At 39.5% G+C, this 25,393-nt stretch overlaps 1 protein-coding gene across 1 annotated transcript in view; it reads left to right on the top strand.

The window, feature by feature from the left end:
- Trpc5 (transient receptor potential cation channel subfamily C member 5) overlaps positions 1 to 25,393 on the top strand; it is a 140,039-nt gene that overhangs the window by 74,709 nt on the left and 39,937 nt on the right. The window contains exons 3-5 of the mRNA XM_077107057.1: positions 14,405 to 14,741; positions 16,070 to 16,209; positions 20,548 to 20,870. Coding sequence (XP_076963172.1) covers positions 14,405 to 14,741; positions 16,070 to 16,209; positions 20,548 to 20,870 — 800 coding nt within the window. The remainder of the gene's footprint in view (positions 1 to 14,404; positions 14,742 to 16,069; positions 16,210 to 20,547; positions 20,871 to 25,393) is intronic.

The following is a 25,393-nucleotide window of genomic DNA, read 5'->3' as shown; positions in this document are numbered from 1 at the left end:
GCTGGCATCACCTTTCAACCATTCCCTCTGGCAAAATGCCAGGCATCATTCCAATTGGCTGTGGCCCTCAACAGAGCACACCCTCAGAATATTCAGAGGAACTCAGGATAATGGAAGCAGTGCTGCTGCAGATGCATGCAAACTCTGTCTAGGCATGGACTGTGTCAAATCACATAAATAGTTATGTCAATACTACATATCCAGGAAGCAACCCCATCCATCTGTCTCTTCCTGATCCTCCTCCTCCCCATCATCATCATCATCATCATCATCATCATCATCATCCAAATAGCTAATGTTTATTGAGTGCTTTTTCATTTAATCCTCACAATAATCCATGATGAAAAAATTATGATAATAATTGTTTTCTAGTTGCAGAGCACCGAATTAAGTCTCTTAATCTCCATAATGACGCCATGACATGAGTTACCATTATAATCCTAACTTTGCACATGGGAAATGAAGCGCTAGAGAGACTAAGTAACTTGCCTATGTCACCCAGCCGAGATGTGGTACAACTGTAATTTCAATCCTATGTTTGTCTCTCTGACTGCAAAGACCAAGTTCCTGACCATATCACACTATCTTATTTGAAATATCTTTAGGCTTGCAGCCCAAAGATGCTATTATGCTAACACAGATATATGAGGCATGCCAACTCCCATCCATTTGGTGTTCAGAATGTTTCAAAGCACTTTCCTACCTGTGATCCATTCAATCTTCACAGTAACCCTGTGAGGAAGAAGGGACATCACCATTAAGCAAATAAAGACCAAAACACAAATACTTGCCCCAAGTACCACAAAACAGAGCCAAACCAATGTCAATGTTCAATATAGATGTTCCTCTATTTTTGAGGGGTTATTCCTTTATAAATTCATGGTAAATTGAAAGTATCGTAAGTCAAAAAAAAAAAGGCAGTGATCAAGGCGCAGTGGTACACAGCTGTAATCCCAGCACCTGGAGAGGCTGAGGCAGGAGGACAGCAAGTTCAGTGCAAGCCTCAGCAAAAGCAAGGTGCTAAGCAACTCAGCGAGACCCTATCTCTAAATAAAATACAAAAAAAAAATAGGGCTGGGGATGTGGCTCAGTGGCCAAGTGCCCCAGAGTTCAATCCCTGATAGCCCTCTACCCCCCAAATGCTTTGAAATACACATAACCTAGAAAACATTGCAGTTTAACAACACAGTAGACTGTAGAGTATCCAGTTCCTCCCCTTGTGATTCTGAGGCTGACTGGGAGTTGCAACTTGCTTCCACTGACCACATCACAAGAGTATCAGACTGCATATAAAGAGTTCAGGAAATACTGAAATTCAAAATCTGAAGTATGCTTTGTACCAAATGTCCTTTAACCTTATCATAAAGTCAAAAATCCATAAATCAAACCATTATAAGTCAGGAAACAACAACATATGTTACAGGACACATGTACAATTTATGTTTATCCCACTAATTCTAAGCATTCATAGGCTTCGTTGCTGGTAGAATTAATGTTTGATTTTAGTAGGGTTGCCAGATAAAATAAAGGACACTCAGTTACATGTGAATTTCAGATAAACAAAGAATAATGTTTAGTACATCCCAAAACTGTAAGAGACATTATTTTTTATCTGAAATTCAAATTTAACTGGACATCCTATATTTTTATTTACTAAACTTGGCAACCCTAATTATGACTACTGCCTCAAACCCCACTAGGAATGTTACCAACATATTACTCTTCTAAAAGCTGACAAATTTAGCATTCCAAAATATATCTGGCCCCCAGGGTTTTGAAATAGGGATTTTGGGGGTGTTTACAGTGGTGCACACCTATAATCCCAGAGACTCAGGAGGCTGAAGCAGGAGGATTGCAAGTCCATAGCCAGCCTGGACAATTTAGTGAGACTTTATCTTAAAATAAAAAATAAAAAGGGCTGGGGATATAAGCGTCTGTGAGTTCAATCTCTTTTTTTTTTTTTTTGAGAGAGTGGGAGAGAGAGAGAGTGGGGGGGGGAGAGAGAGAGAGAATTTTTTTAATATTTATTTTTTAGTTCTCGGCAGACACAACGTCTTTGTTTGTACGTGGTGCTGAGGATCAAACCCGGGCCGCACGCACACCAGGCGAGCGCGCTACTGCTTGAGCCACATCCCCAGCCCAATCAATCTCTAGTACTATAAATAAATAGATAGATTAGATAGATAGATAGATAGATAGATAGATAGATAGATAGAAATGAAATAGGGATAGTGGGCCTTTGGTCCTGTAGCATTACCCCAGCACTGGGCTTGGTAATAAATGGAAACCCAACTCTGAAAGAGCAACTACATTTTAAAGAGATGCCATAGGAATTGGCTGTAACTTTGGCACTCAGCAGATTTCTCTCAGCTCTGTTCATTATCATTTGCTAGATTAATGGTTTACTGCTGTCACTTTGTTATGTTTATTCTCCAAGGCATTTCCTTTCCAGTTTCCTGACTTAAACCGGTAGGAGTTACTGGATCGCACCCAGTTTGACTCCTTACTTGGCTTTAGTGAGTTTCCAGGCACTCCTCTTCAACTGCTTTTCTGAGCTACATCACTCGCAGGTGTCCCTTTCCTTCTAAACTCCCCTTTTGGAGTAGGAAGTAAGCTCCTCCACCCTCTGCTGCCATCTCATGTCTAGAGTAAGCCACTGTGTTCTACTTAATTCAGCTTCTCTAGCTCCTTTCCAGAGTCCACCACAAACAACAGGGGACAATTAGAACATCTGCCAGGAAAACCCATTGAGCTAGTTCTAACCATGTATGCTTGCAAATGAAGAAAAAAAAACATGCTTTTTAAAAAATATTTGTTCTAAAAGTGTTTTCAGCATCTAACCTCACTTTTCTCTATTTAGTTCAAATTAGTGAGGCCTAGATCTAACCGGAAATGAGAGGTATGGCTTCCAGTTGCCTTATTTTGTGAAACTGCACCTGTGCTACCATTGATATTAACAATCCAGCTCAGGAACCAAGTCTGCAAGCTAATTGCAACAACAGCACCAGTTTATTGCAAAATGTATCAGTATACTCTGAGGAACTATGCATATCTCTGCACACACCCCTCTCTTTCTCTCTCTCTCTCTCTCTCTCTCTCTCTCTCTCTCTCTCTCTCTCTCTCTCTCTTTCTCTCTCTCAAAATTCACCATGGATTACTGATTTGATCGGGAAAATATCAAATTGGATTAGGCAGAGCATTCATGTAAAATAAAAGGGCTACTTCCAATCATAATCTGGGCCTAAACACTTTGCCAAACCATTTCTTTGTTTTAAATGTCTGCCGCAGTGGAGGAAAATAAAGCTGTACTGTTTAATGAAAGTATAGTTCAGCAAGCTCACTGTAATGGCAAGAGAAGAAAAGTGCTGGGACAGTTGGAAATTTGCATTGCCACTGATTACTTTTTTGAGCATTTTTCTCCACTTCAGAGCCCAAACTTGATTGGGAACTAAATAGCATACAAAACTATATCTCAGGTCATTTCTGCTGACCTGGGTTTGTGTGTGTGTGTGTGTGTGTGTGTGTGTGTGTGTGTGTGTGTGTATTTAGTTGTAGGTGGACACAATGCATATATATATATATATATATATATATATATATATATATATATATATATATATATATTTGTAGTTGGACACAATAACTTTATTCTATTTATTTTTATGTGGTGATCAAACCCAGGGCCCCACACATGCTAGGTGCACACTCTACTACTGAGCTATAACCCCAGCCCCAATGCATTTATTTTTATTTATTTATTTTTATGTGTTGCTAAGGATTGAACACAGTGCCTCATGGGCACTAGAGGAGCATTCTACCACTGAGCCACAACCCCAGCCCTGCTGACCTGGATTTTTAAATACACCCTTGTTCACAACCAGCCTCTCTTTTGAAAAGCTGACATATGATGCAATGAAAGTTGAGCTCATTTCAACTTGTAGCCATTCACTGAAGGAATCAGAGGTGGTTCTTTAAAGAGCAATAAAAAATACCCAAGAAAGGTTCTTACTTTCAATCTTCACATAGCTGATAAATGCTGTTTCTTCCTAGTCCTAACCTTCTTTCCAAGGTGGAGGAGGACTCATCTTCACCTTTTAGTTCTTCTAGTTCTCAAAATGGACTAAAGAAAGAAGGGCTTATAGCTGTAAACACCCCTGCTTGCAGTCAGCCGTTTTCACAAACAGCCAAAGGTAACTCTGGCAAGCCCTTCAGAGAATAATAGCCCTGTTGCAGTGGGGAATTGGTTCCAGGATGCTCTGGATACTCCAGTCCCTGAATAAAATAGCCTAGTATTTTTCTTCTTATCCTATATACTTTGTTCTTTGAGTCAACCCTAGAATGCTTATAATACCAAAACAATGTAAATGCTATGTAGATAGTTCTGGTAGTTTCGGGTTGCTGTTTTTTTGTTTGTTATTGTTGTGGGTTTGGTTGGTTGATTTGTTTTGTTTTATCTTAGTGCTAGGAATTGAACCCAGGAGTGCTTAAACCAAGAGTGCTCTACCACTGAACAATATCCCCAGCTCCCGCCCAACACCCACTGCCAACCCCCATCCCCAACCCCAACCCCAAACCCCCAACCCAGCCCTATCTGCAAACTTGCAACCCTCCTGCCTCAGACTCCCAAACTGCTGGGATTACAGGCCAGTGCTACCCTCTGGCTATAAATAGTTGTTACACTGTATTGTTTAGGGAATGAATTGAAAAGAAGTCTAAACATATTCAGTTCAGATACAATTAAAAAATTGTTCCCTGCTTGACTGAATCTGAGGATGCAAAGGGATAACTGCACTACTTTAGAAACTTCTGAATGTTAAACAAGTGTCAAGGTAACCTTTCGTCCAGTTTCACGGATTGCACCTTATATACACACCCAACAATTTGAAAATCATCGGGAAATAACCAGTTAGGTGATTCAGTGTGGAAGTAACTTGCCCAATCCTGATCTATTTTTTTTTTCTTGCTTATAGGTTTGGGGAAGGAGTTAGGGTGGACTAAGGAGGAAGTTAAAAAGTTTTCTCTCCTCTGACTATGCCTGTTCTTCACAGAATTGCTGGAGCTGAATACTGTTGACTTTTTACTCTCCCCCATAACTTGGCTTACTTCTCAAGAGCCCACTCTGACCCCCAAATCCTTTGCTCCTATGAAAAGACTTCCCCTCATTTTCTCCTGGGTGGAAACCCAGTCAATAACAAGGGAAGTTTCTCCCTAGCTTTTTATTTTTTTGACAATACTATACCATATAAGAACTTGTATTTTTTTAATTGGTTCTTTTTAATTTTACATGACAGCATAATCCATTTTGACATAATTTTACAAGCATGGAATATATTTTATATGAGCACTTACTTTAGAGCTTAGTGCACAGTAGACATTTAACTATTAATTGCTGTTATTATTATTACTATTTATCCTCTTTGAGCCTCCATTTTCTTATCTGTAAAATGGCTGAGTAACAGTACCAACCTCCTAGGTTTATTAATACAGATGTGTCTTCACTTACAATGGGGTTATATTCCCATAAACCCATGATAAATTGAATATACATTGACTACACCCAACCAACTAAACATCATAGCTTATTAACAGAGTGCACTCTAGAGTACCAATTGTTTCCCTTGGTGACTGCATAACTGGCTAGGAGCTATGACTAATTGCTGCTGCCCAGCATTGCCATAGAGGATCAGGCAGCATATGTCTAGGTCAAGGAGAGATCCAAATTTTAAATTTGAAGTTCATGAGTGCATATTGTATTGGTGCCATCATAAATCAGGGACAGTCTGTATGCACAAGTTGCTTTCTAATCTAAAGTATCCCATGCTCTTCAGATAGAAGATTGAATGTGTCATCACTGTAAGTTTCTGCAGAGATATGAGTATAGTTTTGGGGGCTTGGGATTGAACTCATGAAGTGTATTTCAAGTAGAATGGGGAGGGGAATAAAGATGCCTAATAAAAGTCAGAAAAAATATTTAAAGACTTTCCAACAGCAGGACATGGTGGCACATGTCTGTAATCCCAGAAGCTCAGGAGGCTGACGCAGGAGGATTGAGAGTTGAAAGCCAGCCTCAGCAATTTAGCAAAGCCCTAAGCAACTCTGTGAGACCCTCTTTCTAAACAATATATATGGGCTGAGGATGTGGCTCAGTGGTTAAGCACCCCTGGGTTCAATCCCTGGTACCAAAAAAAAAAAAAAAAAAAGGAAATAGTATTAGCACCCCAAACACAGTAAGTTCTACATACATTTTGTCTGTGGCTAGCATGATTACTACTAAAAAAAATGCCTTGAGGACCCACAGAACTCAGGTGAAAAGAGAAGCCTTGTCTTAGAGAACCTTAGGGGAATGAGTTCTCTGTGGGTTATGTGCTTGAGTGGCCAGAGGAAACATCCACTGAGTAGTTGGACATTCATACCTTGATTTTAGCAGAGAGGGAAAAAAGGGTACTTTCTCACTTTGTCAAACACATTAAATGCTTAAAAATCCTTTTGATGAATGAACTGATGCATGCAAAAGTGCTTCTCCTCCTTAGATGGTATCTTATTAGCATACCATCTAATAAGAAGGTTCTAGAGAGAAGTAAGTGTAACACAAAGCAGACTCTGAAAGGTACCACAAGGAAGAAGCAAAGTTGTCTGGGTTCAAGGAGGAAGAAGAGGTCAGCTCTGGCTTGTGCAATCAGGGAAGGCTTCCAGAAGGAAGTGATGCTCTCTAATTTCATGATTTTCTGCAGCCTTTTCTTAGAACTCTGATGCTTTCTGATTTTTCTCATTTCTGAATACCCTAAATTCCCCAGAGTGCAGTGCCTCATGACAAAGTGGTGAGCTTTTCCTGAAGTTAAATGGATCCAGATTGAATGAGTGTCCTTTTATTCCATCTTTTATATCATAAAATGGTCAAAGGAGATGGAAGAGACACGGATATTTTCATACCCTTACTTGGCAAAATAATCTCTCAATTTGGAGGGGAGTGGCTTTAACTGATCTGTGAGAGTCAACCATCTGGGAACCTGACATATTTGCCATCTGTCCACTTAAGCGAGCATCTGAACACAAACACTATCGTCCTGTTACTTGTTTCATATGAGTTAGGCTTGTCTCCCCAAGAACTCCAGCAGGCCAGAATCACTGTGGGCCTATCTAGTAGTGACTATCTCCCAAGTGTCACTCAAAACTGGGCTCAGAGCAGGTACTGTGAAAGGCTTGTTGAAAGATCTCTCTGCAGTCCTTGCAGTGAGCAAGTCAAATTTTGTTCTGGTTTGGGGACATTATGTGAATCAATCATTAAAGCCTGATTAGACAGTTATAGGAACAAAAGTCCCATTTGAGAGACTGGTGAGGGGCTAGGGAGATGATTCTCGCTATGTGAGTGAAGTCAAAACTGTTAAGGTGAAATCCAAGCTATTTATTTGCTAGTTTTCTAGGAGAGAAATAGGCTCTTTCCAGTAGAATTTCTATCAAGATATTCCTACAAAAGGGCAAAGAGGGGCTAGGGATGTGGCTCAAGCGGTAGCACGCTCGCCTGGCATGTGTGCGGCCCGGGTTCGATCCTCAGCAGCACATACAAACAAAGATGTTGTGCCCGCCGAAAAACTGAAAAAAAAAATAATTAAAAATTCTCTCTCTCTCTCTAAAAAAAAAGGGGGGGGGGCAAAGAGCCTTTGAGTCCCTTCTTTCAAAACACAGCTTTAGCTGGGCCTGGGGGCACACATCTGTAGTCTCAGCAGCTAGAGAGTGGGAGGCAGGAATACAAAGAGTTCAAAGCCAGCTTCAATTTAGCAATTTAGCTAGGCTATACACAATTTAATGAGACCCTGCCTCTAAATTAAAATGTAAAAAAGGATGGGAATGTGGCTCAGAGGTTAAACACCTTGGGTTCAGTCCCTGGTACCAAAAACAACAACAGCAACCACCCGCCATCCCAGTTTTATGTCAAAGGTGGAAAGGCTTTTCCAAATATTTTGTAAAGTATGGAAAAAAATATAACAGATTTTACCTCTTTCTTGGGAGTATTGGAGAAATGAAGCATTATCTGTGGGTAAAGGGGGACAACTACAGTGAAAACTCCAACATATCTGTGCAGAAAATATTTGGAAAGATTGAAAAGGTGGGTCCCATACACACCTGTCCTGGTAAACCAGGAGATTAAGATCTTTATTGGCTCTTCTATGCTCTTAGCTAACCCTCCATATCTTTCCTAACTGCTACTCAGGAGCCCTATCTAGGGTAGGTTTCATCATTTCTGGCCTTTGCCAATAGGCAAGTCTCTTAACTGGCTAATATTATATAGCCAATTTAAACTGTTAAAGGTACTTAATATTTTCATGTATTATAATTTCCCACAAACATGAGTATAACTTCAGTGCCTTACCTAAAGCAATAGGAGATGTGGGCATGGTAAGGTCAAATGGGCAAGATATTAGAAAATTCATCTTCTTGCATTGCTAAGTTCACACCTTCAATGGATTATTGGAGAGTGCATTGTTTGAGAGCTTGGTCTACAATGTCAGCCAGACTCTACCACTCACCAAGAAATGTGACCTTGGCTTCAGTCCCATTCTCTGTAAAATGGATGTAATACCACTATCTGCCTTCAGGGTCTTTGTGAGATGATTCATGTGAAAATCTAGTAAAGTGTCATGCACATTTTCAGAGCTCAATATATAATAGTTAACCTACCAATGTTAAGAGTAGTTCCTGGTTGCAGTTTTCAGGAGACTTGGCTTATCAACCAGACTTTGCCTCCTTCATATACTAAAGAAAGAAGAACCTTGGAAAGAGTGTCCCATGGATGGTTCATCAGGCACAAATCTACTTATTCAATCACTTATTCAAAAAAGTATTTATTCAGCATCAACCTTGTGCCAGGCATTGTGAAAAATGTTAAAAATATGATGAGGAATAAAATTGTTCCACATTCTTGAGCAACATGCAGTCTTCTAACTGTTAAGATGCTCCTGTACTCCTCAAACTTTATTTTACTTTTGTTTTGTTGTCCCTAAGGAGGGATTAGGTAAGGACTCCATCATTTTCATTACCCCCCACCCCCCGAAATACAAGATCATTTCCCATGAAGTTAAAAAGTCATAAGGGGCCAGGTGTGGTGGTACACACCTGTAATCCCAGTTACTTGGGAGGTTGAGTCAGAAGGATTGCAAGTGAGGCTAAGGTAGGAGGATCAGCAACACAGCAAGGCTCTAAGCAATTTAGATTCTGACTCAAAATTAAAAAAAAAAAAAAAGCATGAGGGGAAGCACTTCCACATTGGTGGAAGAAAGACTTCTGAACATCCACTCTTCCAAAATAGCAATATAAGACATTGGAAAAAATTTTAAATTCAGTTTTTTCACAACTCTGGAAATTAACCGAAAGCTTACAATAGCCAGACATGTGGTGCACGCTGGTAATCCCAGTGACTCAGGAAGCTGAGGCTCAAATTCAAAGCCAGCCTCAGCAATTTAGCAAGGCCCTGTCACAAAATGAAAAATAAAAAGGGCTGGGATGTGGTTCAGTGGGAAAGCACTGTCAGATCAGGTGGGGGAGGCTTTATTGAGATATCACTCCCGGGCGGAACTGGATCAGACCCACAGAGGGGACAGGGGAAGGGTCTGAGGAGAAACCACGTGGAAGCTCGACCGGACTGGACTTTTATGGAGCTTACAGCAGGAAGGGAAGGGCTTGGGACAGGAAAAGGTGTCTCTAGGGTCCCGTGCCCCCTTGAAGTTGGTCAGGGGAGTTGGCTGAACTCCAGGATTGGCCAGGGGGGTCCTGCTGATTGACAGGCGTTAGTCAGGAGATCTGGCTGAGTGACAGGTGTTTCCGCCGGCAGCTGATTGATGTTCTTTTCTGGCACGGGCTGCTTTGTTCTAAGTTGCCACTAAGTGGCCACCAAGTCGCCACCACCGACCTAACAAGCACCTCTGGATTCAATACAGTGGTTCAATCCAAAGAAGCTTTTATTCAAGAAAAACAGCTGAATTTCAGTATGAACAAGTTTTGTGGTATTTAAACTTGCCCTATTCCCATCTTCCTTTATCCAGTTCCACAGTAACATTGAAAACCAAAGCTAGGACTGGAATTGTGGCTTAGTGATAGAGCACTTACCTGGCATGTGTGAGGCCCTGGGTTCCATCCTCAACACCATAAATAAATAAATAAATAATCCATTAACAACTAAAAAAATATTTTTTAAAAAAAAAGAAAGAAAAGAAAACCAAAAGCCTTAGGTTCACAGTATCTGTGAAAAGCAATAGCCTGGCACCCAGTAGAGGGTGCAGAGTAGGTTTAGATTACCCCAAATAGACCTATCCCCAGAATTGTCCTTATGTGCACTGTCAGGCAACTCCCTAGAAAAGTCGTATTCAAAGGACTTGTCTTTATGTGATCTGACTCAGCATCAAGGCCCTTTCCTGAGTACTTTGTTGGAAAAAATAAGCAGCAGTGGTTTAACATCAAGGGTTAGGGTTAGGATTAGAATATATACTTAGGGCAAACAATAAGCTAAACAAAAAGCAACTGAAATTCAGCAACATATTAAAAAGATTATACACCATAATCAAATGGAATATATCCCAAGAATGTGAGGGTGATTTAGTATAATAAAGTCAATCAATATAATGCATTATGATTATGATAATACACTATGATTGGAAAAGAACTTCCTCAACCTGATCAAGGCCATCTATGAAAAACCTATAGCTAACATTATACTTAGTAGAGAACTACTGAAAGACTTTCTCTTAAGACCAGGAATAATACAAGGCTACTGAGTCTCACCACTTCTATTCACCATTGTACTGGAAATCCTCTAAAGCTGAATTACATAAGGAAAAAATAGAACAGGCATCTACTTTGGAAAGTAAGAATTGAAACTGTGTATTTACTGATGACATTTCCTTACATAGAAAAAACCCTAAGGAATTGACACCAAAAAGAAACTATTAAAAGTGGTAGATGAGATCAGTAAGAATGCAAGATACAAGATCAATATACTCAATTAATTTTAGTTTACTAACAATAATTATGGAGGGGACATTGTTTTGAACTAAGCTTCTGAACAAGACCCCAACAGACGAGACCAAAACAAAACAATCATTCATGGCGAATACCACATCATCAAACCAAGACTTGAAGGAAGCATACAGAAGCCAAAATAGACCAAGTGTTCCTGAAACAAGAGATTCTAGTCTACTTGAGTCAAAGTAATAAGGAATTTCTCTCTATTTTAACCCTTACAAGACAATAATAAGTTGAAGTAATCAGATGTTAACCAATCAACTTTTTTTCTTATTGTTTTGTTTCTTTGTCCCCATCTTATGAAACCAACTGTTCTTCTACTGTCTGGTGAGAGCTTTTATCTCCATTTATAGAACAGAGGCTGCCCTAATTCATGAATTGTGGATAAAAAACCAATTAGATCTATAATTAAATTTGTTGTAATGTTATCTCTTGCCAGTTTTTGTACTCCAGCAATAAACAATCCAAAATTGAATTTTAAAAACTCCATTTACAATAGTCTATAATACAACAGCATTGAAAATAGTAAAAAAAAAAACCTAAACAATAAATTTAACAAAAGACCTTTAAGACTTGTACACTTAAGAGCTACAAAACATTGTTGGAAGAAACTAAAGACAACCAAATAAATGGAAAGATGCTCCATGTTCATAGACTAAAAGACTTAATGTTGTTCAAAGTTACACAGCTAGTTAGCAACAGAGTCAGGAATTGAACCCATAAAATCTACAGAATCTAAAGTCTTTGTTTCTGTGTATTCTGCTAGGAATTGAACCCAGGGCCTCATACATGTGAGTAAAGCACTCTTCCACTGAGCTACACTCCAGCCCTAGAATCTGAATTTTAACCACCCTATCATATTTCTCTACACAAACACACACACACACACACACACACACACACACACACACACACTGCTTATGGCTCCTCATTGCTCTTAAAATGAGTTTATTCTATTTATAGTGACCCAAGACTAGATCGTTTTGATCTGTGTAACCCCTTCCTACCTCTCCAGCTTCATCTCCTGCCAATCACAGCCTTGCAGTTCAAGCTGCAGCCACGCCAAGATGGAAAGATATATGAACAAAACATAATGGGAACACAAAGGAGGCATCCTGGATGAAGTGATACCTGGGGAATTATACATCTGTCTCCCTCACTAGACCAAAAGCTCCCAGTGGTTTTTCCATTGTGTTCAGGATCTGGCTTGACCCTTCAACTTTTATTTATTTTCTTGAAGTTCTCCATTCCAACCTAGGGCATAGTCTATAATGGTAAGAAGAATAGAAAGGGGCTTCAGGATTTTTGTCTTTTTATGTGTGACTGTGTGAAATGGGGATGAGAGTACATAATGCAGATCACAAACATACTTGGAGAAAATGAGATCACAGGATGAAAACATTTTAGAACTTTATTTTTCTTTTTTTATTTGTTATAATTAGTTATACATGATAGTAGAATGCATTTTGATACATCATACATAAATGGAATATAACCTCTCATTCTTCTGGTTGTACATGATATAGAATTACACTGGTCGTGTAATCATATATGCACATAGGGTAATAATGTCTGATTCATTTTATTATCCTTCCTACCCCCACACACCCTCCCCTCCATTCACTCTTCTCTATCTAATCCAAAGTACCTCTATTCTTCTTCAATCCCTCCCATTTTAAATTATCATCCATGTATCAGAGAAAACATTAAGCCTTTGGTTCTTTGGGATTGGCTTTTTTCGCTTTGCATGATATTCCCCACTCCATCTATTTACCAGTAAATGCCATAAAACTACACTGAGATTTCATCTCACTCCAATCAGAATGGCAATTATCAAGAATACAAGCAACAATAAATGTTGGTGAGGATGTGGGGGAAAAGGTATATTCATACATTGCCAATGAGACTTCAAATTGGTGCAACCACTATGGAAAGCAATATGGAGATTCCTCAGAAAACTTGGAATGGAACCACCATTTTAGAGCTTATTTTTGGTAGTTTCATAATAGTCAATGGCTTTAGACCCCAAACATATATAATGGCTGAAATACAATAGAATCTTCTTAGATGTGTAATGGACAAGACAGACATTCTTGCTTAGCAGATTAGTTCTCTTCCACGTGGTAATTCCGCTAACAAAAGCCCCCAGATCACTCTGGATTACTACATCCCAGTCAGCCAAAAGGGAGGGAAACATGGAGGAGCACACATAGGAGACTTCTATGGGCCAAATCTAGAAGGATCATACATCATTTCTGTTCAGACTCTATCAGCAAGAAGTTAGTTATGTGGCCACATCTTACTGCAGTAAGTAAGTTAGGTGTTTAACCTATCCCATGAGAAGCTGGAATAATCAAATACAGGCAGTATAAAATCATGGTTGATAGTTGAGCTGCCTATTGAGTCACATATCAGAAAGTAGCAGCCAGAGGGTGACTTGCAGTGCTGATGAGTCCTTAATTATTAATCACTAACACTTTATAGATTGCCTTTAAGTAAAATGAGAACTGGGTTAGTATACAATATTGTAACGTTGGCCCCCAAATATTTTTTCCTCTGATGCATGTCTACACTAGAAAGGGTGATAAAATAGATGGCAAAGTAGCAATCTGATTCATCGCAGCCAGGCAAGAGATGCCCAAACAAAATGGGGAAAAAAGACAAAATCAAAAAGGGAACTCGTTTTCATTTCAAAACATAGCTACAGGCATGGGCTTATTCTCTGCCAGTTTGTGTTTGCCCCAACGGAATGCACATTTGATGAGACTTCATGTAGGCGAGGAGGATGAGTAGAGATGAATCAATTTGAAATGAAATATCCTCGTGATTGTCTGCTAAAAGGTATGAAGATCCTCAGGAGAATTTGTAAAACTGCTGCCCTGGCTCTATCCCACACCACCCCAGGGAGTCACATTTAGTCATTCTGTGATAGGACCTGGCAATCTGGATTTTTAATGCTCCCTGGATGATTCTGATGCAGAGCCAGTTTTGGGGAACTATGGCTCTAACATAATGGGAAGGAAGCATTCAAAAGCACAAACAAAACAGTCTTTTTTTTTTTTTTTTTTTTGAAATGGGGCTCTTGCTAAGTTGCTGAGTCTGACTTTGAACTTGGATCCTCTTGCCTTCGCCTCCTGAATGGCTGGGATTACAGTTGTGCACCACTGCACCTGGCTAGTGATTTTGTTTTAATATGTGAAAAATATAATTAATTCTAAGGAAAAATCTAGCCTCATAGCCTGACCTGTAGAACTATCTCTGGGGTTAGAACCTGGAGAACAAACTTCTCTGGGAGCACTGGTGGGAGGTGACTCTAAATCAGAGAGGTACTAAGAATGTAGACTTCCTCCTGGATGTCCCAAATGCCTAACTTGTTTTCCTCTTTTCCCAGTTTGTTGCTCAGCCCAACTGCCAACAGTTGCTTGCCACCCTGTGGTATGATGGTTTCCCTGGATGGCGGCGGAAACACTGGGTAGTCAAGCTCCTGACCTGCATGACCATTGGGTTCCTGTTTCCCATGCTGTCTATAGCCTATCTGATCTCACCTAGGAGCAACCTTGGGTTGTTCATCAAGAAACCCTTTATCAAGTTCATCTGCCACACAGCGTCCTATTTGACCTTCCTCTTCATGCTTCTCCTGGCTTCTCAGCACATTGTTCGGACAGACCTCCATGTACAGGGGCCTCCTCCAACTGTTGTGGAATGGATGATATTACCTTGGGTTCTAGGTGAGTTAAAGGGAACAGATGAGCAATGGCTAGACTGTCTTCTGATCCTGTCTAAAAAAATATACTCGAACAGGTAGTCAAACTACCTCTGAACTAGGGTACCTTGCCTCTGCATTGTTGGAAGTCTGAGAAACGTGATTCCTTCTGTACCAGGCCCTGGTCACTCAATACTGTATGGTCCGCCACAAGATTATCAGTGTGCCCAGGGGTTGCCTCTGCTAACCTAATGTCTTCAAGGACAGAGAAGTGGCTGTCAGTTAGTTTAGAGGGGAAAGCCAAGTATCAGTCAGGAAAGCTAAGCAGGGCAAGTATTGATCAGAATATTCAAAGCTCTCTTCCCATTACCAAGAGGTACATGGATTCTAATGCTTTATCACGGCCACTCCATATAATCCTAGAACTTGTTCAGGGTCTGCATTCTATTAAGATACTACTTCCACAGTCAGGAGAAAAACCTGGAAATACACACACATCATGGTAAAAGCAGCTCTGTCAGTAGTCTCCAGGTATAATTAAATGACACTGGACTCTCCAGCACAAGGCCATCTTCTAAGCCCTTGTCCATAAAACTGGTCTCCCAAACCAGTAATATGGGGATCACCTGGGAGCTTGTTAGACATCAAAATATCTGCATGTTAACATGATTCCCAGGTAATTTACATGCACTTTAATGTCTAAAAAGTACTGCCTTAGACTACAGCTGCACCTTTTACTTTTTTCTATATTCCAAGGCTGATGAAACATCTGTGTCAGTAGGCAAAACTCCACAAAACCCTTGTACAGTGAGAGGAGAAAGGAGAAAAGAGGATGCATGCTAAATTATTTGAGGCCCCAGTGCCTAGTTTCAGCCCCAGCATCTGGTAATTTGGTTCATGATCAGCTTGCTCACCTCAAAACTCATGAAGAAGTTTTCTCTTCAGTGCCTAGTAGAAATCAGGGACTATGAAGTAATATTGATTTAATCAATTTATTAATAAGATTGCTCCCACTCCAATATGGGAAGAAGATAGAATTCGGAGCCCAAAATTGCAACAGCAAAAGAAAGAAATAAAGAAAATGACAGAATTCCAGTAACTATAGTAAGAATGCTAAAAGTGAGTCAGGGTAGTGCCCAGAAAAGTATGATTTATGGGCATCTCAGGAGACTGCCACCATGTTTAACAAGTCTATGACTGGGAGGTAGAGTAGGAAACAAAGAGGTAAGTGACTACTGCTCCACCTACCCCAATTTGTTCATTGATTTCATCCTTATTCATTTGGGGGTGGTCCTGCTATGATGACCAGGACTTCCCTGATGTGGAAATAAACTTTTTGCCTCTATTCTTTAGGTTTCATTTGGGGGGAGATTAAGGAAATGTGGGATGGTGGATTTACTGAATACATCCATGATTGGTGGAACCTGATGGATTTTGCAATGAACTCCCTCTACTTGGCAACTATTTCTTTGAAGATTGTGGCCTATGTCAAGGTAAAATTGAATGTCTGTCATTGTTCTTAAACAATGATTTTGGTTACATCAATAAGCTTTTATTCTGGGAGCATGAAGTGTTTATGGGGAAAGTAATGATGCCACTCCAATCCATTGTGGGAAAGTCCCATATAAACAAACATTCTTTCCATAGTTTATAAACAGTGTCTGCTTAAGCAAAGAAAGTGGAGAATGAATCAAATGAATCATTAGCTTCTTAGACTCTCAAGGTAAAGGGGACTTTAGTTCTGAATGCTGAAATCTTCTCCACAATGTTCTTGCTAAGAGAATGGCCCACTGATGCTTGCATAGTGCAGGGAAATTTACTGAATTCACTGTTTCCAAAAGCCTCTCTTAACCCTTGTCACTTCAATAAAAAGAGTTATATTTGTCTAATACTATTCTCCCATGCCACATCCATGGGTAATCCTTCCCTATGGGGTCATATAGAAAAAAGCTGTTGCTTCTCTATAATAGTACTTCCGGTATGAAGTCATCTCTCCCTTACCCACTGAGTCATTGCTTGCTAAATCTAAACATTCCCACTTCCCTCAACTGTTCTTCACATGACAAGTATCAATATTACAGAAACATCATCACAAGAGACATAGACCTTTAATAGTCTCTGCCTCCCTCATCACTTCCACCACCAGGATAATCATTCAAGCAGTTATGAATCTAGCTTTTTTAATATCACCCAAACTGTGCCTCTTTGCCAATTCAGATAATGTATACAAACCACCACCACCATGTTGCTTTCCCTACCCAAGGTGCAGCTTGAATTATCCTGGAAATAAATTCATATCTTATGCCTCACTTTGGGAAATCACAGGCTCTGAGTTCAAGTTTGATGTTTACTAAATAATGGGATAACTATGATCCTTCCGCATTTAGTTGAACTTTTCCACCAGGAGGAGATGCTGACAATTTAGTCTCTAAGTTTGTGTAGTCAGTCATGCTTTTGGCACTAAATTTCACATTAAGAAGTTTTAGAATGAGAATATGGCTGTCCCCCAAATCTGCAACAGCTTAGTTTATTTTTATATCCCTAATATGCATATTGCATAAATTTTAAGACCTTGGAAGCTATGCAGAGCATGAATATTGAATGCAGCCGTGAAATATTTTTGAAAGGAGCCCAAGAGTATGCCTTATACATGTGGTGATCATTTAACACATACTTACAACTTCCTTAAAAGAAAAGGCTGGTGAGGAAAATGAATCTCTGGTTAATGTGCCTGGGTGAACTCCATGTCATTCTGGCACTCTGCTGACTAAGTAACACAGTTTCCCTAAAAAAATAAATAAAAAAAATTCTTCCTTTAGAAGTAGTATTTATACACATGAGAAACCATAAATTATCAATCTAGCAATTGCTAGGTTTTGTTTAAACAAAAAAGTTTAGAATAAATAATGAAGAAAAGGATTAACATTGGGGATCTGAAAATGTGTCTATAGATGCTCAACATTAACTAATCACATAACTTATCCACCTTCACGAGTGAGGTTTCCAAAGAGCTAGATGCTTCCCTACCACAAAGTATAACAGTAAATCCAGGGGCTTGGGATGTAGCTCATTTGGTAGAGTGCTTCCCTCACATGCACAAGGCCCTGGGTTCAATCCCCAGCACCACAAAAAAAAAAAAAGAGTAAATCCAATCTACTAAACTGGTAAATGTCAGTCTCATACCCATGAGCTAGAGCTAGATTATCATAGGCAATCCCTCTACCTCTCTGAGCCTCAGAATCTGCCTCATATATAAAATCAAATAGGTTCAGGCATGGTGGTGCATGCCTATAATCCCGCGGCTTGAGAGGCTGAAGCAGGAGGATCAAGAGTTCAAAGCCAGCAACTTAGTGAGGCCTAAGCAATTCAGTGAGATGCTTTCTCTAAATAAAATATATAAAAAAAGGGCTGGGGATGTGGCTCAGTGGTTAAGCACTCCTGGGATCAATCCCTGGTACCCCTTCCAAAAAAAAAAAACAAAAAACACAAATAGTATTAGACCAATGGTTTTCAACCTGATAATTTTTCTATGGAATCATGTCTTCAAGCAAAAATTTACACAAAACTAAGTTTGGCTTGAGAAATGAATCTTCTGTAACTCCCATGAAGATCATGAACCCTGAAGTTCTGTGGTGAACTATGGAGAACCCTGAGGTTCTATAGTGAACTATGGAGAACCCTGAGGCTCTAAAGAATACAGTTTGAAAACTACTGTAAGATCATGAGGCATCAAACTATGGTGTGTGGGCTAAATGTGGCCAGCTGTTATGTCCATTTGTTTACATACTGTCTATGGTCACTTTAGCACTATAAGTATTAAGTAGTTGTGACAGGGACTATAAAGCCCATAAAGCCAAACATTTGTAGTATCTGGCCCTTGACAGAAAACGGTTGCTGCCCTCTGTGTTAGATGAATTCTGGGTTTATTCCCTGGACTCACATGGTAAGGTATCTTTCTCAAAAGGTATATATGCAAAGTACAGATTTGCCAAGATACCCTTTTTCATACTTTTGAGTGTTCTGCAAATCCAGATTCATCACCCCATGGGCAGCAGATTTCCCTGTGGTTACAGTTCTGGGCATAGAGAGAGAAAAAAAATACCTCAAATTATAAGCTATACATCTTCTAGTTCATTATTTCTAGTTTTAAAACATAGGTCTGTTTTATTGTCAGCAAAGAGTCTTCATCTCTCACATATACCTCAAAACCTTTAAAGGCCTATCTAACATCTGTGCCGTGAAATTAACTATCATGTAAGTACATTTAATAGAAATAGTGCTAGACTGAGTATCTGGAGACCTGGGATTTAGTGCTGGCTCTGCCACCAACTTTGCTGTGAAATCTTTAGCAAATGACTCTGCCTCTCTGGATTTCAATACCTCCATTTGTAAAACAGGCATAATAACGCCTACCCCTCATAGCAATGCAGCGAGTGTTTTTTTGGAAGGAAATATATAGAAATACAAGATTTGGCCAAGAGTACATAAAACTGATTGGTTGCCTAAAAGTTTATCTGAAACAGAAGCAAAAATATGCTTTGGTTTCTTCAGTTCTTTTGACAGTGAAGAATATTGGATATACACAAATGGTTTTAAAAACACCAGTTTCCTCAGTTGTTGTAATTGAAACACATTTTAGAAATGCTAACAATATAATTTGGCCCCCAATACATTTTCTCAGGAAAGCTTTTTACATGTAGTCCTGAGAAATTTTGATATTTAGATGAGAGCTCAAGGCAACACGCTTCAAATGGAATCCCAGGCAAAATCTACTTCTATCCTGAGGAAGGTAATAACTAGTTCCTTGTATTTCCATAACATCTCCCCTCTGGAGTACATATATTTTTGCATGTAGATATAGAATCACAAACATGTACACAGGCTGGGAGTAGGCATTATCTTTTTTTATGGCAAAGGTGAAAGATAGAGGCAGTTTTAGGTGACAATGCCCAAATTGAGGCTCAGATCTCATAATGAAGTTGATTTTCTTCAAGACTACTCCTTGTGTTCTAGAAGCTGGAAGCATGGAATAAGGCTGAAAATGGGCAACCAATCCTACAGATACTGGTTATTCCTTCCCTTTAATCCCCTGGTTCTTCATTTGTGCTAGAGGGATGTTCTAGCTTGTAGGGTTGTCAAAGGAACAGCAAAATACATTCATATGCCACTGTGCAGAGAAGTACTGGATTCGCTACCTGATAGGATGGCATGCCATTTGCAATAGTGTGGAATACATCAAAAACTGCTCAAAATTCAGCAGAAAGCTCTGATGAAGACTCCTTAAGAATGGTCCATCAGCCCTGAACTGCAGTCAGTGGGGAAGTGAGGCTAAACACTGTATGCTGAGAAGGTTCCATGTACCTCCTGTCCTTTAATAACTGCAAGTTGTCAGTGGTGCTCAGAACCCAGTGGGGGATTAAGGAATTAGGTCTGATTCAAAATTTCATTAGGAAGCAAGGTGATTTATCCTTACTGCCCTAAGCATACCTGTGGCTCAGTTTCAGTGATACTCTGCAACAATCTGTTAATCTCAGTTAGAAAATGTCTGTTGATAAACCACAGGTGGTTGCTCCAGAGGATTGCTTTGAAATTCATTCAGCTTTGTGTATATGCTGGGTGTATATTTGGATGGGAAAGAGAGTCGTGTACTAATTGAATGGAGCCAAAAGACAAATAGTTGCATGCATGGGGATTATTGGATAAATGATGCTTAATGCATATTTTGGTGGCTTTATTTGGGTGTGAAAGAGTGGAAAGGGGAAAGTTTTCTAAATGCTCAATGTATTTCTCACGTTCTGCACTTTTTTTTTTTTTTTTTTTTTTTTTTTTAGTATAATGGTTCTCGTCCAAGGGAGGAATGGGAAATGTGGCACCCGACTCTGATTGCAGAGGCGCTCTTCGCAATATCCAACATTTTAAGTTCCTTGCGTCTCATATCCCTGTTCACAGCCAACTCCCACTTAGGGCCTCTGCAGATCTCTTTGGGACGCATGCTGCTTGATATCCTCAAATTCCTCTTTATCTACTGCCTGGTATTGCTGGCTTTTGCCAATGGACTGAATCAGCTTTACTTTTATTACGAGACCAGAGCTATTGATGAGCCTAACAACTGCAAGGGAATCCGATGTGAAAAGCAGAACAACGCCTTCTCCACGTAAGACACCCTTCTCTCCTCTTTTGCCTTTTTTTCTGCCTTCTCCTTTTTTGTCTTATTTTCAGCCAACAGTTTCATCATTGCCTCTCAATAGTGCGAACAAAGCTTACTGTGGATTCATCCAAATGGTCTGAGGTGGAGGGAAATCCGCCTCTCTGTACAGGCGACAGGGAGAGTGGAGTTAGGAGAAGGAATAAAGAAAAACACATATATGGGTTGCCAGGAACTAGACTTCAGAGTTAGTTCTGAACTATGTTAGTAGCATTCTATATTTTTAAAGATTTGATGGGGGTGGAATACATAATACCTCACTCAAAAAAGTGGCTTGCAGGCACAGTGGTATTTGCCTGTAATCCCAGTGGCTCAGGAGGCTGAGGCAGGAGGATCACAAGTTCAAAACCAACCTCATCAAGTTAGTGAGACCCTAAGCAACTCAGAGAGACCTTGTCTCTTAATAAAACACAAAAAAGGGCTGGGGATATAGCTCAGTGGTTAAATGACCCTAGGTTCCATCCTAGTAGCAAAAAAAAAAAAAAAGCCTCCACCTAGGAAATGAAACAGAAAGGCTATTCTTCTTAGCAAGTAACCACCAAAGCTAATTTAACTATTCTGAATCATGCCCAAAGCAAGAAAGGATGTAAGTGTATCTTTTTTCTTTTATTGGTTCTTTTTAGTTATACATGACAGTAGAATCCATTTGGATATAATTATACGAGCATGGAGTATGTCCCATTCTAATTAAGACTCCATTCTTACAGATGTTAAATTCTCTGTGGTGTCATCATATATGTACATCTTAATGTACCCCCTTTCACAGAAGTAAGCTAGAAAGAGAACGGGTTGTGGCAAAATTAGAGTTAGCTTACCAACTAGCTTAACTTAAGGATTTAAGTGGATGAAGGGGCACCAAGCACTGACTGGAAATGTCTTCCATTCTCACTTGGGATCCAAGAGACAGCTCATGACTCATTGTCCAGGAGTTTGGTACCTCTGGACACATAGAATTCTTATGCCTTTGGGTCCTACTCTCAAGATCTACTTTGTGGGCACCTTCAAGACTTTAGAATGGCTTTTAATTTCTGAAAAGTTGGCATTAGGGGAAATAGATATGAGAGAAAATAAGCACAAGTTAGACAATTTGTTAGGCTAGGTGCTGCCCTGGGCTGACCCTGGATTGGTGTCCCCCACCTTGTCTGTCTCCACCCCTTTTGAGGAGTGTTGGATCATCACTGGTATTCATAATAATGACCCCAAGGTCATGATAGGTTCTTAGTTATTAAACTAAAATACAATTTTTTCCTAATGTGTTTTGTTTTTAATGACATGTAATCATTGTACATGCTTATGGGGCATAGTGTGATTCCTTACATGAATGCATTAATAATCAAATCAGGGCTGGGGATGTGGCTCAAGCAGTAGCATGCTCGCCTGGCATGCGTGCGGCCCAGGTTGGATCCTCAGCACCACATACAGACAAAGATGTTGTGTCCGCCAAATACTAAAAAATAAATATTAAAATTCTCTCAAAAAAAAAGCATCTACTTGAAAAAAAACTAATCAAATCAGGTATTTAGCATATCCATCACCTCATACCTTGAGCATTTCGTTGTGTTGCAATATTTTAAAATCTTCTCTTCTATGGGGTTAGGGTTTTAGCTCAGTGGAAGAGTGCTTGTGTGAGGCACTAGGTTCAATTCTCAGCACCACATAAAAATAAATAAAATAAAGGTCCATTGAAAACTAAAAAATATTTTTAAAAGTCTTCTCTTCTAGCTATCTTGAAAAAGTACAGCATATCACCTATATTTATAGTTGCCCTACTGCTCAATAACATACCAGAACTTCTCACTCCTATCTAACTGTAACTTTGTATTCCTTCATCAACTTTTCCTCACCCATTCCTCTTCCAATATATCCTCCCCAGGCTGTAGTAGCCAGCATTCTATTCTCTACTTCTATGAGATTGACATTTTTTATATTCCTATCATATATGGGTGAGACCTCGCAGTATTTGTCCTTCTGGTTTATTTCACTCAACATAATGTTCTTTGAGTTCATTCACATTACCACAAATGATAGGATTCCATATTTTTATGGCTAAATAGTATTCCATTAATTCTTTTCCTTTAACTCTGTAAAGTCAGTTCATTGAATTCAGACATTCTATAAATGTGTTCAGTAACAAAGGCTTGGAGTGAAGGATTTCTACCTGACCAAAAGTTGTACTAATTCAGAGTAAACAAAACAAAACAACCTTATCTACCCTATCCCTGTTTGCTTCTAGCAGCATTTCCTAAAATTGGTTGTAAAAATAAAAAAGAAAAGGACAGGTCAGTGGCATATTGATAGACATGGAGTTTGAGATGAAATGAGTTTTGGAAATTCTGGGACAAAGTTTAAAAGGTTTTGTTATTGCAGGACTTCTCAGAGTCCTTCCACCATGAATTTACCATGGAGGGAGAAATCTTCTCAGATATATTGACTACAAAAAGAAAGCACTCTTCTCCCAATTATTAATTTTTAAATGATCTCTCCAGGATGATGCTTCAGAGAAATGAATTTGAAAAATGCGGGCTCACTCCATTACCCATCACCACACTCATTCCCTTCCCATAGGCAATACTCCTATCTCTCTTGCCAGAACTCTGGAAAAATCTTGAATGTGACAACCAGACTTATGTGAAAAGAAAAGGAGGCCAAGAAATAATCCAATTTTATTAAGCCAACCAGAAGTGTATAATGGCAACTGATCCCTTTACTAGTGCTTCCTGACTAGGAACTGCTTCTTTTCTTGCGGTACTCTAGAGACAGAACCCACTTCAACCTATTTTTAATATAAAGAGCAACTTTGTAGTGGTTTGTGCATTTGTTCCCATCAAAGTATTCAATGGGAGGACTGGGTCCTGGCCAATTACCCTTTCATGTGAACTCTGCCAAGGAAGTTTATAAAATGCCTCCTTGCAAGTTTGTAGTGATTATTAACACCCCTGTTGCCAACTGACATTTTGCTTCCATCACTTGCCCAGCAGGGAAAATTGACAAGAATGGACACTGTCATACACGAAATTGTATCTTGGGGTGTCAGATAGGAAGAAGCATTATCCTGCTGGGACCAAATCAGCAGTAGCATTACCTCAACTTTCCCTCTATCTGTTGATGTTTTTCTCCTCCATTGAGGCCTGATTCCAATTTGTTTTCTTTTAAATGCTTCAACTCAGGCATTGTAATGCCTATTAAAATACTTATTATTTGGTCAGAGCATCAGAAAGACTCAGCTTTTAGAGAAGGGGAAAATAAGTTTATTTATATATCTGGTGAAAAGTTTGGTACCTGCTTATTGTCATCTTTTTCCTTATGATTCTCCAGAGATGCCATTGTTATTCTTCTGCTTTAAAAGTAGAGAAAGCCCTTTTTTTTCCCTAGGCATACAATTTAAGGGGAACTCATTGTCCTTGCTGACAAACATGTGACAATATTGTTGGTGACTGGAGTTCAGTATTTCATACTGGGAGTACCTGGCCTTCATCTGCTGCTGAGAGAAGCAATTAAGAAGGCATCATGAGGGCTGGGGCTGTACCTCAGTGACAGAGCACGTGAGGCACTGGGTTCAATCCTCTGCACTACATAAAAATAAACAAAGAAAATAAAGGCATGCTGTCCATGTACCAAAAAAAATGTTTTAAAAAAGAAGGTATATTGAATACATGACCAGTATAACTCTACATCATGTACAACCATAAGAATGGATCAAAATTGGAATGGGTTGCCTTCCATATATGTATAATATGTCAAAATACCTAAGAACACAAATAAAAAATAAATCAAAATTTTAAAAAGAAGGCATCATCATTCTTAGGATACAGAACTTGAGAGAAAAAAGGGGTCAGAGTGGTAAGACACTAACTCTCCAGTCCAGGCCCTCATCTCCAGATGCCTACTGAGCATCTCTGCCCACTTGCCTGTTCCACAGGCCCCCAAGACACAAAATGTCCACAATTAAATTCCTTGTCTGCATATCACCCTAACCAATTTCCCCTTTAGCTCCCCTTCTCATTAAAAGGCCCCAGCCTGAATCCTAGGAGTTATATGGGACTCTTACCCTTTCCCTCATGAAACAAATCTAGTGTCTCACTCAGCCCTTTCAATTTACTTCTTAAATAGCTTTGAATCCATATGCACAAACCTACACTTTTGAATCCATACGCACACGCCTACACTTTTTAATTCATACGCACACATATACACTTTTGAATCCATATGTACACACATACACTGTCTCGGTTCAGGCCTAAATCATCTCTCTCAAAGACTACTACAATAGCCTCTTTAACTAGTCTCCCTGCCTCTAGTCTTGTCTCCCTTCCAAACAATCTCCCACTTGCTATGTGGAAGGCTCTTCCTAAATACCAGTCTCATTCTGTCAACCCCTGGCTCCATGCCCACCAGTGTATCTGAATCTTCTTCATAAATACAGCATCTTTACCATAAGACCCAGAATCTTAGAAGTCTAGACCATGCCTCTT

This window comes from Callospermophilus lateralis, chromosome X, assembly GCF_048772815.1.
Source record: "Callospermophilus lateralis isolate mCalLat2 chromosome X, mCalLat2.hap1, whole genome shotgun sequence".
Taxonomy (NCBI): domain Eukaryota; kingdom Metazoa; phylum Chordata; class Mammalia; order Rodentia; family Sciuridae; genus Callospermophilus; species Callospermophilus lateralis.
This window is presented reverse-complemented; position numbering and strand designations above follow the sequence as displayed.